This window comes from Achroia grisella, unplaced genomic scaffold, assembly GCF_030625045.1.
Source record: "Achroia grisella isolate CSIRO2021 unplaced genomic scaffold, CSIRO_AGI_Agris_v1 utg109, whole genome shotgun sequence".
Lineage (NCBI taxonomy): Eukaryota > Metazoa > Arthropoda > Insecta > Lepidoptera > Pyralidae > Achroia > Achroia grisella.
The window spans coordinates 6075415-6094261 of record NW_026712573.1 but is presented as its reverse complement, the minus strand read 5'-3'; the positions used below and the strand labels follow the sequence as shown (position 1 = coordinate 6094261).

Below are 18847 nucleotides of genomic sequence, written 5' to 3'. Positions count from 1 at the left end.
TAACAAATATACCAATTTTTGTGTACAAAATATGTAACAACTAATTTATTACTTTGATTATATTTAAAACAATTTCTTTTTTACAGTTGTTACTACGAATTGAGTAAACGAGGACAAAGTAAAAAAATAGTAACAACATTAACAAACTGCAATTTACAGTTATGTACTTTTTCACCGTTTCCGTTTTTCTTAATAAAATGTTGAAAATATGATTTCTTGTTTTAGTTTTCAATTATGATGCGAAGTACGATTTCTAACTCTTCGAGAGTAATTTCACACTATACCATGGTGCGGGTGACAGTTTCCACATTCGTAATTTACTAAATCATAACTATTAACTTTATGTAATTAAATGTAAAATTAGTAACTGTCACCCGCACCATGCTACACCGCACACAGTATAGTTGTAAAAGTGCCAAAGTTATAGTGAAATTTAGTAAACGCATCGCACTTTATATGCAATGCGTTATTTAAAATAGAGCACTAGGTAAATGACAATTTAACCCCTTTCGGATGTAATTTTACTAAACTTTCTATAGCCTGCATTAAATTATACATTTTATCGCAAAACCCACTTTTATATTACGATGTTCCGACTATCAACATAAAGACACCTGCGAGAAGATTACTGACTCGGTAAAATGATGCTATATGCCTCCTTAGTAATTTCGTTGCTTTACAATTTTTCCAAACAAAAAATATGTTACAAAGCCAGCATGCTTGGCTCGGCGTGAAGCAAATTGAATGACTGACTTTGTACTAAAAGTTACTGCGGTAAAATATATGTATATCAGAATTATTATGATTACTGATTAAAATTCAAGAGCTTGGAAACCACTAAGGAACTTACACTGCAGTAAGTATATTAAATATAAACTATGATTTTGTAAATAAAATCAATTCTCAGCGACATTATATTTTATTTTCATAATATTCATCAACATGATACAGATGTTATGGCTTTGTATTCAATATCATTCTATTATTATAATAAAAATATTAACAAAGTATCTTACATCCACTTGAAAATGTACAATTTGTAATAACCTTACAAAATATTCTAGAACAAGTTGATAACAACAATAAATCCATTATTTTTACCTTAATTTAACCTACATTTCTTGCACAAAAGACACGATTACATGTTGATATCAACTCGTATTATTTTTAACACTTAAAATGATTGCTCCATTTTCCTAAGATAAGGCATTAAGAATAGTTTTACGAATTGTCATTACCTAATCGGACGTAAAGGGCTACTTTTAATGCCTACAATAGAAAGAAAATATTTAGTCATACACTAAATTAGTAGCGTGACGAAGCTTTCCAAATAGAAACCTGTTGTTAGAAGCACCTTATATATTAATTTCTAATAGTTCAGTTTATACATTTTTAACAACACTAGGTGCATTGTCAGGGAGTATAGCAGCGTGGAACCGTACCGGGCGATGCCTGGATGCAAAAAGAGGACCAAAGTTTATAGGGAAAGTTGGGCTGATATTGTATTTATTACCTGATGTATAATTGTAACTTTACAATATTCTTATCCGCAGTCTTTACAATTACATCAAACAGTGTTCGCTTACATACATTATTACTCTACAAAGCACTTATGATTTTTTAATTATGTGTGGAGCTATTATAATTCATTATGTCAACAGTTGCCAGCGAATTTAGAAAGTGAAAAATAATTTCGTTGTTATAATAATATTGTTAAATTTAATTCATATCGGCTAATTTAAATTTAGTTTATATTTAGGCCACGACAGTCTGCGTAATCGCTACTGAATAACAATATTTATAAATTATAATTATTTACACATATGTATATCATTTGAAATTACATAAAATTTTGATAATAATAAACAAAATAAATAAGATCAACTACATTAACGTAATTATGGAATGACTACCGTGCGTTTTTAAAAAGATTAGTCTGTTACATGACATAACATATTAAAACAGCTGGAAACTGACTTAAAACAAACGACAACTACGGTTCCTCGTCGAATATAAAAAGCGGTACTTTTGAACAGCGAAGACGAGTATAAATAAGATAATCTACATATTTAGAACGGAAGTCAACGGGCGAGATTTCGAGTCAATATACACGCGTACGGCGATCGGGACGGGGAGTAATCGATGTATTCCACTTTGTTATATTATAAAACAGATTCAAAGGAAATAATATCAGTTGTGTTATTCATAATAACTGCATGTTATTATTACTATTATGAGGAATCAACTGCAGATATAAATTTATTGTGATTTACCTTGCACTTACTTGTTGGTACCCATAGTAAAATAACAAGCGGAATTATAAAATGGTCTATTTTGTTCTTTCGAGATAGTGTAAAGTTTTTTCCGTTCCACAGTAGAAGAACAAAGAATTGCATACGGAGTGAAAGCCTGAGCACTAGTTCAATCTAACTGAGAACAATACGAGATATTTATTACGTGAATATAATCACCAAGTACTTAAACTGTGATATCGATAGTTCTGATTATAACATATTTTTATGCAACAGCTACACTATTCCAGAACAGTCGGTCGTAAAGCTATCACTCTGTACGTAATCCTCTGTGGTAGAACTCATTAAAATAGCAACGGGGAATACACCGAGAGGATCGAACCGGGCGATGGGGCTCTACGGGGCCGCGTCCGGCTAGAAAATGTCCGGGCAGCCGGCCCAGTCCTGGCGCGCCTTGCACTCCCAGTAGCGGTGGTTGTAGAGGTGCCGCAGGTGGGGCTGCCCGGGGGCGGCCTCGCGGGAGAACCAGGCGGGGCGCGGGGGCGCGGGGGGGTCCACTCCGCGCGCCGCCGCCGCCTCGGCCGCCGCCTCCAGCTCTCGCCGCGCGCCGCGCTGCTTCTCCTCGAGGCGCAGCTTCTCGGTGTTGGCGTCGTCCCAGAGTCCCTCCTCCATGAGGCGCTGGTCGGGCCGCAGCCGCGAGTCGGTCGGTGCCACGCCCGGCTCCGACTCGTTCAGCTGCGCCGCCAGTAGCGTGAAGTTGTACCACCTGTGAACACAGTCGTACCTTAGTGAAAACACGCACTTAATTATTTTATTTACAATGCACGTCGGTGCAACAAAGTTGCACCGACGTTCAATAAATAAATAACCCTAGACAATTAACACGCGCCATCTAGTCCCACGTTATCAGACAACTGATATAAATACGTAGATATTTTGGTATTTAGTCATGTTTCATTACTCGTATTATCAACACGTCATCTATAGATAATATTTAGTTACTTGTGCGAATCGGACGGTGCAGGGATCCGTTCCCAGGCGAGCGTGAACTTGCCCGTCTTGCAGACGGTGTTGTCGGCCGATGCGCTGCTGACGGGCGCCACCTCCACGCGGCTGTCCCAGTGGCCCTGCAGCACGTACCGGGGCTGCACACGAGACAATATGCATTCAATTAAAACATTAAAAAATATATAATACTCAATAACTTACATATAGAATGCTAAATGCATCCTAGATATACGTCGAGTTGAACAGGAAAATAAGTGTTCTATATATTAATTATAAATATGTAAAAAAGGCGTTAAATCTACACTATAATGATTATTCAATATTCACATTTATTGCCCGTGGTTTCACTCGCGTGCACAGCTATTTATGGCCTTCGTCAATTGATTGGCTCCTCCTTTTAAATCATTTGAAAAAATATATACATAAGTAAAATGAGAGCAAGTACCACTCCCTGCGGATCCTTGATGACGCCGGTGACCTTCCGTTGCGTGTCCTTGCTGAAGTAGCTGTACGGCTGGTACTTGAGGTGCGCCACGTAGCCTGTGGCGGGGCCCGCCTCGCCCACTATGTCCATGTCGCCGTGATTGTCCACCCACAGTTTACCAACGATTATATTGTGGACGGTTGTCGCTACCTGATGAAAGTAAATAAATATATATATATAAAACTGAAGGATTTGTTGAGTTATGAATTAGTGCTATTACATAAGTTGTTGTTTTTTCAACTAGTATAACACGAAAGGTAATCTTTAAGATATATAAAAATTAAAAATGGAACATTTGAACATTGAAAACGATTTCCTAATCATTGTGGGCCAGTATCATGTACATTGTGCTCATATTACCGACAAATCTTACTAATATTATAAATGCGAATGTGACTTTAATACCTTTACGATTGAACCATTGTTTCATATCCGCTTGATATTTGGGAAAATGTTTGGACACAAGATTTGAAAAAATATAAGCTACTTTTGATCCTATTCAATCAAGTAATCACACTAACGCAGACGCTGACAAAAGCTATTAATGACATAAAAACGAAATATAAGACTACCTTCCTCCAATGATACTTGTTACCACTAGCGCAAAATAGGGCAAATGAGTCAGCGTTGGGATCGATAGTGATGAATTGTCCTCGGTAGCGGCTGCTGACCACGAACTCCTGCCACGAGAGCCAGCCGCTGGCTCCCTCACAGTGCACTGCCGCCGTCGGCGGGTGGTGCATCACCTTCACCACACTTTCAGACTCGTTACGGTATCCGTTAATTGTTACCACATAAAATGCTAATACTATAAAACGAAGTCGTTTTGACTTAACGGTCAAAGCAAATATTTATATTTGTTTGATTTTCGTGTAAAGCTGAGTACATATTAAAGGTGAATACTAATAAGTAATTAAAGAATATAAGTCATATTCTTATATATAAATGTCGAGTTACAATGTTCGTATAGCATAAACTAAGAAACTACATAGTTTTTTTTATGTAATTTAACTCACAATATGTAATTACACACAATGATTTAAAAGACATATTAGTTAATTAGTTAAGTTATTATTGTTTCAAGCACTGAACATAGCGTGTCCGAACTCAGTTATTATAAACTTGTTTCTTATAAAGAATCAATGTTTTTGCTTCTAATTTATAATAGTATCACCTTCTGTATGTGAACAGCTTTATCCGTCAATAACCCCATACCTTCCTCCATGTGTATTTGTTGCCTGAAGCGAGAAACATCGCGGAGGCTCCCCCTAGAGGTATGACCTGTAGGTATTTCCCCCTAAACTTGGTGGTCATGGTGAACTCCTGCCAGCATTGCCATCCCGATTGCCCTTCGCAGAACTGCGCTACCATTGGGGGATGATGTGACACCTGACAATTTTGATTTATTTATATGACATGCCAAAAGAGAAAATAATTATGCATTTTATTTATTATTCTCATAAATATAACAAAAATACTTAATGTACTGAGCGAGGCTTAAATATATTGTTTCGTAGGAATATACATAGATAGGAATAATAGGTAGTAAAGGATTTCAATCGTGGCAAATGCTGAGAGGAAGTAGGAAGGAAGTGGGAGGGAGGTATGAGGAAATAAGGATTTAAATTTTCAAATTTAATAATTCACTATTGTTACTTATAATATATATAGAAAATATAACGAAATGTATGTCATAATATACAACCCTAGAACTAAGTGTATTAGTAGTAACTAAGATACGGTATCGAAAAGTATTTTCCAAACTTGGAATACCTCTTTGTAAGTTAAAAAGTTCAGGCAACCCCCTAAGGGCTTAGGCTAAAACTATAATCTACGTCAGTTACTTTGAAGGCATCATAGTAAATAGTAGTTTCTTATGGTAGTGTAGAACTAACAAATAATAGTCTGTTTATGTTACCCGTGATCCCAAGGAATGAATACGCCCACTTAAGAGTCGCGACTCATAATTTGAAAAACACTGCTGTAGAGCATACACACTTGCAACACCATATTTACATCAATACATAATTGTGACTCAATTGTATTAGCATAATCTACCTGTTCAGAAATAGACCTCCAGCCGAGATCCGCCATGCGGTCGCATTCGAACGTTTCACCTAGTAGCGGGTTGAAGGGCTTGTTTGTTCTAGACACAAAATAATAAAATTTTATGCACAATTCAATCATTGTTCAAAGTCTACTTAGGTATCTCTATGAGCATAAGTGGTTAAAATGTCCTAAATTGTACATTATTGATATTATGCGTTAATAATCTGCAATTACACTGCCTAATCTCACCCATTAGTCAATACACCGCTAGCAAAGCACGCTGCTTGACCGCCGAAAAGGATGCGACATAAATACCTACGCTGACGACTTTGTACAAAATCTATAATTAATAAATAATCCTGAACTATCACAGTAGCATCTAGTTCTACTACAAGCAGTGCTTGTATTATGGGTACTAGACAACTGATAAAAATACTTTTTTTTTTTTAAATCCATACATAAAATACATAGAAAACATCCAGACCGATACCAACAATCATACTCATAAATACAAATGTTTGCACCGCACGTGGAATCGAAGCCGCTAGACCACGGAGGCCGTCAAAAAATCTACCTTTGTAAATCATGATGCTTGATGTAAGTCGACAGTCGACAGCAACAGTGTATAGAAAATTCTATATAAAATGTGTTAGAATCTGGAGCATACTGACCTGCAGGAGGTGGTGGCGTAGGAGGAGACAGTGAAGGCGGCGACGTATGCTAGCTGCTGCGCAGGGTCAGTGAACTGCGCCGCCTGGTCCAGCACCGACGAGTACTCGTACTCCTCCGTCAGCCGCTGCAGCATCGACAGCGGCTCGCTGAAGTTCACCGGGATCGGAATCTTCGATAGTTCTTTGCCTGTTACATTGAACAAGCATTTAGTAGGTAACGGACTGCTATTACGTGTATCTTATTTTTAGCATAAATATTCTTTATTGCACTTATATATATATATATTTTGTATACATATATATATATATATATATATTTATATATATGTATACAAAATTTTCTTATTGTTTATATTTACTCCACCTACAATTTTTCACTGCTCACCCTGTGGTTGACTGTAAGGCGTTAAGTGCGCCATATGTACTTTCAGCTTGAAATTTTGTGCATTAAAGTTATATAAATAAAATTAATATGTGTAGCAAAAACTTAGTACCTTTTTTTACGAAATATGCGCAGACAGGTGGATATTTCGCACACTTGTTTATAGAGAAAAAGTGGAGTTATAATATTTTTTTTAAATCAATAAAAAACAATATAATCTATTTAACAATATAGTCTTTGATAATAGAACCTTAGTATTGTTCAAACTTATAATTTAAATTAATTATGATCGAGTTTCGACCTTTGGGCGACATTAAGCGTAAATTACTCGTAGAAGCCTGATATGTATGAGGATATTTTTAAAATCACTAGTATCCTGACGACTTAGGCGTAATGCCGGTTGGTCAGGGAGAGAAACACCTCAATGCCTACAGTAATCACAATTACCTATCTCTTATTTGTTTTTATAATAATATCAACACTTTCGCTCCAAAACTCCCGTTGCCTACGTTCAATCATCCCTCATCCACTTGTCAATGTCACATAGATTACTTTGGCTCTGGCCTCTGACGTTCGTTTCAGGTTACATGATTACTGACTTTACCATTTTTAATTAATGGTGCGTCACACGATAGCTAACAATATAAAGGTAATTTTTATTTTGCTCCATAACTTAATTAGATCCTACTAAAATTTAATTAGGTTCGATACAAGATCGTCATTATAAATTTACAATCCACTATTTTATAATATAAACATAAGCTAAATCTTATCAATTTAATTCACTCCCTAGCAGTTTTATCACTTTGTTAAACCTAGGTAATCCGTGAAAATCCGATCAAGCCAAGTAAATTAAAATATTTTGTGTAAATATAAGAAATTGAGCGTTATGTCACGAAGATTAACAAAGCTATCAGTGATACAGTTACTTTACTGAAAAATAAAAATATATCACAACTTTATTTCATTATAAGTGTCTTCCTACTAAGAACTTATGTGTGCAGAGGATAATATTCCCCGTTATAGTGCTAGTATATACATCATTTTCTTATAATCCACACCACACAACCTCAAATTTGTTCTATCCTATAAAAAAAATTTTAACTATTTGCAATTTGATTATCATTAATTCTGTAAACTACTTAAATTGAAATCCCTAAAAAAAGTATATTTTTCCTTTGTGTAGACAGATCTAAGTTGTACCTATGCAATTCTTCATGATGGACCAGAGACTGAGCGGGTAGTTGGGCTTATCGGGCACACATACACGTCGCGCACGGCCATCGATCGAGCTCGTAACTTGAGACACATGTGGCTGAAACAAATAAATGCATTACTATTTTATAAATTACATCAGACTTTTATAATATACATATAAAAAAATTCTTATATGTCCCTATCGGTTGCTCATAAAAGTTACTTTTATTTTTATCCTTAATTACTTTAATATGATATTCTAATTATTATTCTAATTGGACATGCATCACAATCCTATACATGTACAATTATTGTAAACAAATATTATATATATATATATATTTACTATAAACCATATTTTCTAAACATTTTCTAACGAGTACGTAAAAGAAATACATTAATTACTAAATTTAATTGATACTAATAACTCACCCAAACTTTAAAATTCTGCTCCTTATCTGAAGCCTTGGTGGCCACGATGCCTGCCTCCGCCCCGCCCATGGCACTTTCTGCACGTTCTTTGTCTTCCACAAATATTACCTATTGGAACCACTTTAATCATATAAATATATCCATTTATAAATCTGTATACAATATAGAAATCACGATTTTAAATTAAAATTAATTAATTAATGATATAACATATTATGTAAACAATGAAATCATATTTTCAAACTGTTAAACGCTTTTTGTATTTAAATGATTGAGTATATTATAACTAACTTCCTATGACTGTATTATATCACAAGAAGCGGCAATATGACTTTTAGGGCTTCATGATGTCAGCGCTAGATATCGTAATAATAGCTACAAAATATACAGAATATATTTAAAAATAATCGCAATAAGCGGATCGCATACGACACTAAAACACTACAATAAATTTATATTGGGGCAGTTGGGATGAGAGTAAAGTCGATTCGGCCGGCACACTACAGACGCTACTTGAGACCAGAAGAGATCCAGGAGAGAGAAGCGATTCAGAGAACATCGGTAACGTTGATCAGATATTGCCATTTATTTTAGAGTCGTGTGTAGCCGCGTCTTATTCTAACCGCGACCGCTACGACGATATCAGTCAAATGGCTGAGGAGGAAATTTATTATAGCCTGCTCATATTTACGTTGAACTTTAAAATTTGTGCTTGTACTGTACTGTAGATTTAATATTTATTCCTTATTATCACTATTTTATTTTTGAAGGTATATTAAAAGTAATTAAATATAATCCCTTTTAATATCCTTGCATACAATCTCCAATTGCTATCAATTAAGTCTATTTCTATGTAATGTAACCATTGAAAGCTAAGCTCCATCTTTTAGAGAACATACAGTTATACTTATTAAAGCAAATGACTGTGAGATGGGCATTAGTATTAATATTGAGGACTCATGAACCATGAGTGGTAAAGAATCAGAAATAAACGGCATTGAATTAGTTGACTGACCTGCTGTGTTTCCGTCACAGTTTCACCTTCTGATTCATCGGAACTCTCGCCACTTTTAACCTTATTTTTCCTATTAACCTGCAAATGATATGACACATGACATGAACACCAATGTGTTACAATTATTGAAACAGAATTAATTATATGATTGGGCAACTGCATTGTTTTTTTTATATTTGTTCTACGTGTGGCGTTGATTTACTACTTTCGTTAGACAATGACGGGTCAGATGTGGATTATGTGTATTTATTAAAGCAACTATAATATAATTAAACAAACAATTGTTACATTTTATTGTTATAAAAATGTAACAAAAACAAATCGGCAAACATTTTACTTTCATATACACGCCCTAGTGTATTTCTAATGTTTCAGTGTGCTCCATATAAGACAAAGGCACATTGATATAATAACCATTGCATGGATATCTATTTTATATAAATGCCATATTACTTGCGGACAATATTGTCCATTTGCAAATTAAAAATCTTTCAGTATGTAGAAATGTATACATTATTAATGTACATAACATACATAGTATACATTTCTACATATTGAAAGATTTTTATAGTCAGTCATATAATTTATATGCATTAATAACAAAAATATAACACGTTTATAATATTAGTTCAGACTTCTTTCCTTCAGATCTTATTACATTTATATAACAACAAAGTATAAATTATGTTTATTCTCAACTCACACAGAAGTCCAACAAGATCACATCACAATCACTCACTACAAATGTAACAGAATAATTACATACCGGAACTTTGATTACAAATGATGTCTTATCATCCATTGTTGTTGACACACCCTCCTCCATAGCATCAAAGAATTCATGATCTTCATCCTCCGTCTCGTTTCCTGTGCCAGAGCCGTTTCCTCCTGAAAGTATACACATCTCTTTATGGAAACATTCAAATTAATCATACACTTACTAGTGACGTCATTTTGAAAAGTACAAAGAGTAACATTTGTAGTTCTACTTCTTTTACAAATAACAAGTTTGCAAATTGTAGATTAATAAGCATTGTGTAATTAACATAATGACTAATATCTAACAGTGATAATGACAAATTCATTGCTTCCTTGTTATCAATTTCTTTCATACTGTTTGGTGATTAAATATAATATTTTAAATACTCTCTGTTCATGATTAACAAGTCCGATTAAATTGTTTTATTATTTTAAGAAATACCTATACATTTATTTAAATGAATGTCCAAATTTGTATAAGTATTATCATTACTTGTACATGTATTGGTCCCTACAGCTGATATTATTACCATAATTGTTTCCACTATTCATTACACACTGCCATATTAACATAAGAAAATAAACCAATGAGTATATGCAATACTCTAAGAGTTATTTCAAATATTGATAAACAAGATACATTATTTAATGTATTTAAACTTTCATGTTTAATATACATTATTTATTATTATTAACTGGGTCTTAACACAAATAATTTTTATGACACTAGCCATGGTGGTGGTGACAATGGCTAGTACAACCTAGTTGAACCATAGAGAGTGGTACATTACCTTTATTTGCCACAAAATTATTTGTGTTAAGACCCAGTTAGTAATATAAATAACTTACTTTAATTTACGCTCAATATTAAAATATATATTAAACATAGGAGTATTGTAATGGGTAATAATATGATAGCATGATGATATTGATGGATTATATACTTTTGTTACAAACATGAATTATGGTAGCTGACATGTAATATAGTTATTCAACAATTGCAAATAATAGCGAGAAACAAAATTAGCAAAATTACATTAATAAAGATACAAATTAATACATCACTTTGATCATTCCTTGTCGAATAGAATATATTGAAAAAATAATTAACACACCATTGTAATGCACTATTCATTTCTTCCTGGAGCCAAATTTTACCTACAATGGAAATATAAATATGTATGACAGAATGCCAGCTAACCCCGCTGCTCCATTGTATCCCATAGATCATAATATTGTCAATTTTTTTTCAAATGTTTGCGGTATGAATTCAACGTTCCATTATATGGGAACATTCACTGGTATTTTTCAATTAGGCCTATAAAAGATTTGCTAATCAAGTGACAATGTATACTTAGAAGGGAATGCCATGTAGTGCAGATTCATTCAAATCAAAATATCTTTGCTCATGTAAGTCTATTACAGACTCTTATGATATGTCAAATCTAACTTTGGTACATAATGTTTTCCAGCCAAGACGAACTGACAGGAAACACATTAAAATGGATATAATAGTAGTATAAAAAAATATATGAATACTGCAAATATGTAATAAATTATATACATATTAAATGCTAAAATAATTTCATATTGTTCTTACGATTAAAAACAACTCCTATCACAAATTAATTTGTGGATGCATTTATTGCAATTACTCTAGAAATTAAGACAGATTTCTAGACCTATTTTTGTCTTAATTCAATGAGGTGATTAAATTTCTGACATAATTGTACACACAGTAACTGTAATTTTATTGTGTGATATCAAACTCAAACATGCTTTACATAGTTAATAATTACAATCAAAACCATATTATTCATCTTAATTCTTATAAAAATGTGCATTTTTACTTCTTGTGTAACTTATATTGTCTGTGACTGTGGGCTGTGTATTTCAACAAAATATATGGTGAGACTGTTACCAATTTTATAACAACCAAGGAACACCCACTAAATTTATAAAGCAACCCACAATATTCTAATAATAATGGAATGGTCCAAACCATAAAACACTCTGACGGAATTGGTGGTATAGTGCAAGCATATATATAAGTGATGATATTTCACACTATTCAAATGACTTCCTCTATTATTATTTATTGCCTAAATAAAAAAGCATTCCAAAAACCAACATTTCCTATAACACTAAGGCTTCACTTACCACCCATAATTTATTGCAATGATGTATCATTCAAATTTGTTGCAATAATTATTATTCAACCTTTAAAATTGATAATCAAAGCGCACAAATACAAGGCCAAGATCACGAATTTCAGACAACACGGTCGCTCTAAACACTGCCAAAACTCTACACTTCATACGCGGCAGACGATAATTAAATAAACGAATGCTTAATATTCTACCAATTACTACTGCATTGCTTTGGACAGCATAATAACCTTGAGAACATCAAAAAATTAAAGAATCTACGAAAAGGAGAACGACAAACGAATCGTATTACGAGGCAGGAATTACGTACCGAAATCAATGTTTCTAATTATTTAATAAACATTTGTATTTGTTTTAATATACAGAAACAATATAAAACACATAACAACACGTAAAAATTTATGAAGAATAGTCTAAATTATAATGTGCAAATAATAAAAAACTTCGTTCGATTTTTAGATCCGTCACCAACCAAACTGACGTGCGTCAGTAAGCGATCGTGACGTTCCATTTCAAGAAGACTCACTTATAGAAAACAATAAATTTAGGGTCACTTCAGAACTTATTTCTGGCAACACATAAGTGAAAATGTGAATAAAAATTCAATTTTTGCAATAAGTATTTTAATGACGTAAAATTAGGAATGGGATTTTACAACGTTTTATTTTGTTTGATATTTCATAATTTTACGTACAAATAATGACCATGTCAAATTTAAAAACTAATATAATTTAATGAGTATTGTAAATCTTAAAGATAGTACGAATACAATTGTTTATTTTGAGGATATTTTAAGGCTTTTTACACTTTACTCTGAATATTCCCGACCTATCTGCGATAAGCATTTATATTTTAAGGGCCCTGGGTGGTCTAGCGGTGTAGCACACTACTTTACATTCAATGGTCGCGTGTTCGATGCCTTACACGGTATTAACTAGAGCACGATTGTTTGTATCAGTCAGGATGTTTTCTATATGTATTAAAAACAAAAATGAACACCAGCTGTGCCCTCCGTTTCACCCGCATTTTAATTCAATAAAAAATATAGCCTATGTGTTATTCTAATGCATAAGCTATATTACCTACTGTAGTTTCATCCAAATCCGTTCAGTAGTTTTACGTGGAAGAATAACAAACATCCATACTTACAAAATTTCGCGTTTATAATATTATTACGATAAGTATTCCTATCAGTTGTCAAGTACTATGGGTACTTACAACGTACGTACTTATACGTACACAAGCTCTGCTTGGGCCTAAATGCTGTGTGAATTTTCTAGCATTTTTAACAAGTGGTAGTCCTCAAGTACTCCTTTTATAAGTGGTCTTCTGATCACCATTACAAGAATTAATTATGTTTTTATGCCTTACAGCTGAACGGCATGTTTATTCCGATAGTCGTAACTTTGAAACTATTTATCTAAATTACTTAGTGTAAAAGAGAAAGTTTGTCTACTTTACATGCTAAAATCGAATATAGTAATCATTTTCATATGAATTCATTTAGTGCACTCATTACTATTACAAAATCCAAATTAAACATATACTTTTAGTTCACTGTTACGTCTATAACTGCCTCCACGTAATATATAGATATATGCTGTCGTGTACTTTTTTAGAACAATTTAAGATAAATATGTCTACCATGCATAATTTTAGTGTACCACTAATGGTAAAATTGAAGAATTTCGATATATTTGAAATCTTACAATTATATTTCGCTCAATTTATACCATATATTTTTAATAATTTAAAGCCTTACCTGTGTTATTATGATGTATAATAAGTTATATGACTGTAAAGTTGCAACGAAATCCAGTCAGTAGTTATTGCATGAGAGGTTAACAAACATGGATGTTAAACCGAACAAACTTACGCGTTTATAATATTACTAGAAAAATATGATTATCATCTTTTTTGTTATTAACCAAAATAATAAAAAACCAAATGTATTTTTATTATTACGTTATTATTATTTATCAATGTACTTACTTCATAAAATGTTTACTTGAATTATATAGATATTTGTTATTGAATAATAATTTTACAACATAATAATTGTGGGTTGTATAAAATGAACCCTATCATTACTGTAAGCGCAGCCTTGTCAAGAACAGTGTTGCTCTAGAATTACGAAATCATTTTAGCATTAACCGAAATGTGGTTCAATTGTTACAGTAGACAATAAATTTAATGAAGTTTTAATAATATTTTCTATAATATTTAGGAATTGGAATTCGAAAACTTGCCATTCAATGAAAAAGTAAATAATTTCCTATGACCTAATTATCATCTAGACTCCCCTACCCCCCATGACATTCCCGTCATTTTGGCCTTTTTACTAGCATGTATACAATTTGTTAGACCCCAAGACCGCCTCTCCAGAGAGCCATTACGAAACCAGATTAGATGAGACACACCACCTTCCATCTCCATTTACACAAAAAAAAAACACCATAAATAAACACTGACCTGTATGTGATGTATTACGTGCTGTAACTGTCTTTTCAAGATTGTCATGCTGCCTTGCCAACTGCTCTACGACTTCTTGCAAACGCATCTTCTGATCACGTTCATGCTGAAGTGCCCGGTTCAAGCGTGTGCCGGACGCTGTAGCCGCATTCATAAACTCCGAACATGCCTTTTAAAGGTTTATTATACATGTTTCAATACAAATTACATTCATTTTAAATATGCAGCACTTTTCGATGTATATAAATATGTATATATATATACAGGGTTTATTGAAAAGGGTATACATGTATATATTTCGTATTTTGTATTTAAATCTAATAATAATGTCTAGTTTCTGTTTCCAATTTCATATACCTATAATCAAGTGTTGTATTGTTTCTAAATAAGTTGCCTCATATGTAAATCAATATGTAAAGTTACTTGCAAGAATAAATTAACTTAACAATAATTTTACGCTAAGATGTACCTAACAAGTGAGTGTAAATGGATGTAAGAAACAAGACTAGACTTACATTCATCATGGCATTACAGGATATCCTGAAAAGCGTTGCGCGCTCTGACACTTGTTTTGCGGTATCTGTAGGTGGTATTTCCAAATCTGCCAAGGAGCGCTGCAACGATGTTCCATGTCGGGCCACAAGTTCAGAGCAAGTACGAAGGTCATGGAACCTAGCCGCTAGTTCTCGATCTATGCGGCCAGCATCCTCTCCTTCTCCCTCGCCACCACCCACAACAACTGCCCCACTAGACATTTGATCTTCATCATCATCGGATGCTCTACTGCAATAAGTACCAGAAAAGTTAAACAACAATTTATTCTTATATTTAATAATATAGTAAAGTATGATGTCACCATATTTACATAAATTACAATATTCTTCATGAAACTCATGTTGTTGTTTGCATGAATGCCAGATGTCAGATTTTACTGTTAAAAATAAAATAGGTAGCCAAATTTAAGCATATTAGTAGGAAGAGACACTTGTATATGTTTTATAACCTCCTTCATACTTCCCTTTATAATGTTAGATTTCATATATGAATATTATTTGTATATATAAACTAAAAGGCTTTTACATACTACTATAATACAAAGTTAATTTATACCTTAGTGGTATAAATTAGAACAGATTAGAAACAGAATTAGTAAATTCAGCAAGGATAGCAACAGTAGTAGTACAATCCAGAGTGGTAAATTTTGTTAGCACAAATTATTAATACAAACATCATTGTTCCACATAGTATCAATTAACGACCAACTAACACTAACATAGCTTTCGCTTTTGCAAGTTCTAATGCGGTGACCCAGCTCTGGCGCTCCACCTCATCCTGTGCACGAATGTAGAAGGTTTGTGTTCCTCCATTGCTGATGACAAATGTGCATGAGTCTGCTGTGTGAATGAGGGCACCAAGTAAGGAGATTGTACCGCGACATGTGTGCGCCATTTCTGCTTGATTTCTGAAACAAAAATGTTTTATGAAGGCTATATACTCTGAATAATAACTACTATTAGTATTTTCAAATTATATAATAAGTAACCATGAGGAAACCCGAAAACATAAATATATTTATTTGCCACAAATCAAAAAGATAAATCATAATAAAACAGAATATAAAAAAGTACATTGATATATTGTTTATATAGATATGGGACGACACCTTGGATTTGGGGATTCCCTATTAACATTGTATTAACAATGTTCACCCAGATTACAATTGACTTTAATCTCCTTGATATAATACTAAATAATGGTTATGAAATTACTTTGAATAAGTATATAACAAAAAAGCTTTAATTCTAGTTTTAACAAGTTATCTAATATATTTAATTATTTACTAGACCCAAAAATTACAAGGATTAAATTAAATAAAATACAAACTTGTCATTTATTAGCTCATCTCTCCCCCAGCTGGCATCTAAAGTGTGTACTAAAATAAAGAAATCACATATTCTCTATATCTATCTATTAATATTTTCATATATTGAAGCTAGGAAGAGGGTTGATATGTGATATTAATAAATGGAATTGATAGAATATGCTTAGATTGCATTATAAAATTATAGAAATAAGTACAATTAATTAGTAATGTAAACATATGTAACAACAACATGTATAAATACAAAAAATTTACTTATTTTAATTTTATTTATTTTTTCGTATATTGTGAATAATTTAAAATATTGTGGAAAAATTAAAAGAAATATGACATAATCTAACAACTTCTAATAACCCTCTGACCTTTCGAAAAAACAAAGTGCATTTCAGTTCTTGTAAAATAAATATCTCAACATTTGTTATCATAGGTAATATTTATTTGTTTTGTGATATAACTATATTTACATTTGGTTTTCCATTTTTGCAAAGACAAAAAGAAGAGGGAAGTAAATATCATTTTTATTGAAGTATGAAGAATTGTAAGAAATTTGTTTTAAACTGTTTATAGAAGGTTCCTAAAAGCAAGAACAACCTAACAGTGCCATGTAATTTTGAAAAAGTCCATCTAGTGTGCACTTACCAAAATGTATTTAAATATTATATGTATAGATGTTATATATAGTAAATATGTATAACATGTTACTACTCAAGAATTTATTTAGGTTTACATTCACTGTTACATATGAAAAATCATAGTCTATTGACAACATTTCCTTTTTAGGTAGCTAAAACTGAAATAGTAGTGTAACTACATACATGGAAGTGAAAACATTCTATTACATTTGCACTGGAATAGCTTCATAAATTTATAGCCAAAGCAAGGCTCATATGAAGCATTGGCTACTTATGAAGTAGTTAATTTTAGATAGTCTGTTAGTCTTAGTAGTTGCAATTTTCTTAATTACATTATTAAATTATTTGTAGTTAAATTAATAAAATATAGTACTTTGTAACTACTTTGATTTGGGCTTAAAACTGGGATCTCATTTAGACATTTCTTTTTTAGCATGACATAACTTGGAACTGTTGGCATATTATTGGTTAAACCAAGCAGTGCAAAATAGGCAGAAAAAATTATATAAGATAGATAAGATAGCAAATTTAAATAAGATATACCAAATTTAAATGTATATTGGTATCTAATAAAATAATTATTAACTTTTATTATTGTCATTTATTTTTATTTGTCCTCCAAGATGACTTGAATCCATGACTGATTTAGTCATTGAGTAATAAAGTCAAAGGAGCAGTAGTAGTAGTAGTAGTAGATGGGCTGTTTTACTAATTTAATAAATAGTTTCCTAATTTAACTAGATATCTTCAATAAATTGTTAAAAAGGGTTTGTAAGCAGACCTATTTTTGTTATTAAAGTTACATCATAAAGGTTTCTTAATAATATCAATGCAGTGTGTATGCCTCTATATGTATGATTAAATTAGATATGTTTAAACAGGATTATATGATCAAAATATGGGAAAACATTAAGTCGCATTAACACAATTAATTTAATTCTAAAATTAACAATAAATACTATTCCTAAATATGACAGTGTTCGTGATCATAACCAGTGCCGTAAAAGTTATAATAATATTAAATCTATATGATTGTACCTGTAATACGAAAGTAATCCACTGGACAGAACGAACCATCTTCTCTGATAACCCTTCAGATAATTTGTCCACTTGAATAACCAACCCTTCTTCTCCGGATCACCAGGAATTGGCTGGCCCTTGGGCACTACCGCGTCAGACATTTTTATTAAATTATTTCTTGATTATATTGATGAATAAAAACATAATACAAGATTTTTATTAAGCCACGTCCGTCATTGCACATAATCTGTGCGACGATTTTATAGAATTATGTGATTATGTCATTAATTTTCCCGTTTTGACAGTTTTAATAGCAGAATACAATTTTACTATCTGTAGAAACTAAAGTCATTATGACATACCAAAACAAATTAATGACGCAATGTTTTTTACTGTTTTGACGGATGAAAATAAAATAAAATTG

General features: G+C 32.5%; 1 protein-coding gene across 2 annotated transcripts; it reads right to left on the bottom strand.

Moving 5' to 3' along the window:
- Window positions 1-909: 909 nt before the first annotated feature.
- LOC131844816 (oxysterol-binding protein 1) lies at window positions 910-18704 on the bottom strand. Of its 2 annotated transcripts, none has more exons than XM_059193787.1 (14): window positions 18442-18704; window positions 16157-16351; window positions 15405-15672; window positions 14890-15058; window positions 10257-10378; window positions 9491-9568; window positions 8476-8583; window positions 8050-8161; window positions 6465-6651; window positions 5803-5890; window positions 4960-5133; window positions 3706-3894; window positions 3255-3397; window positions 910-3018 (listed from the first exon to the last, which is right to left on the bottom strand). In XM_059193787.1, exons 1-14 carry the CDS (start codon window positions 18582-18584, stop codon window positions 2667-2669), a joined length of 2328 nt encoding a protein of 775 aa, XP_059049770.1. In that variant the 5' UTR covers window positions 18585-18704; the 3' UTR covers window positions 910-2666. The 2 variants fall into 2 exon arrangements, with proteins under 2 accessions (XP_059049770.1, XP_059049777.1); XM_059193794.1 differs by having other exon boundaries at window positions 16163-16351; window positions 18442-18703.
- Between the last annotated feature and the right edge of the window lie 143 nt (window positions 18705-18847).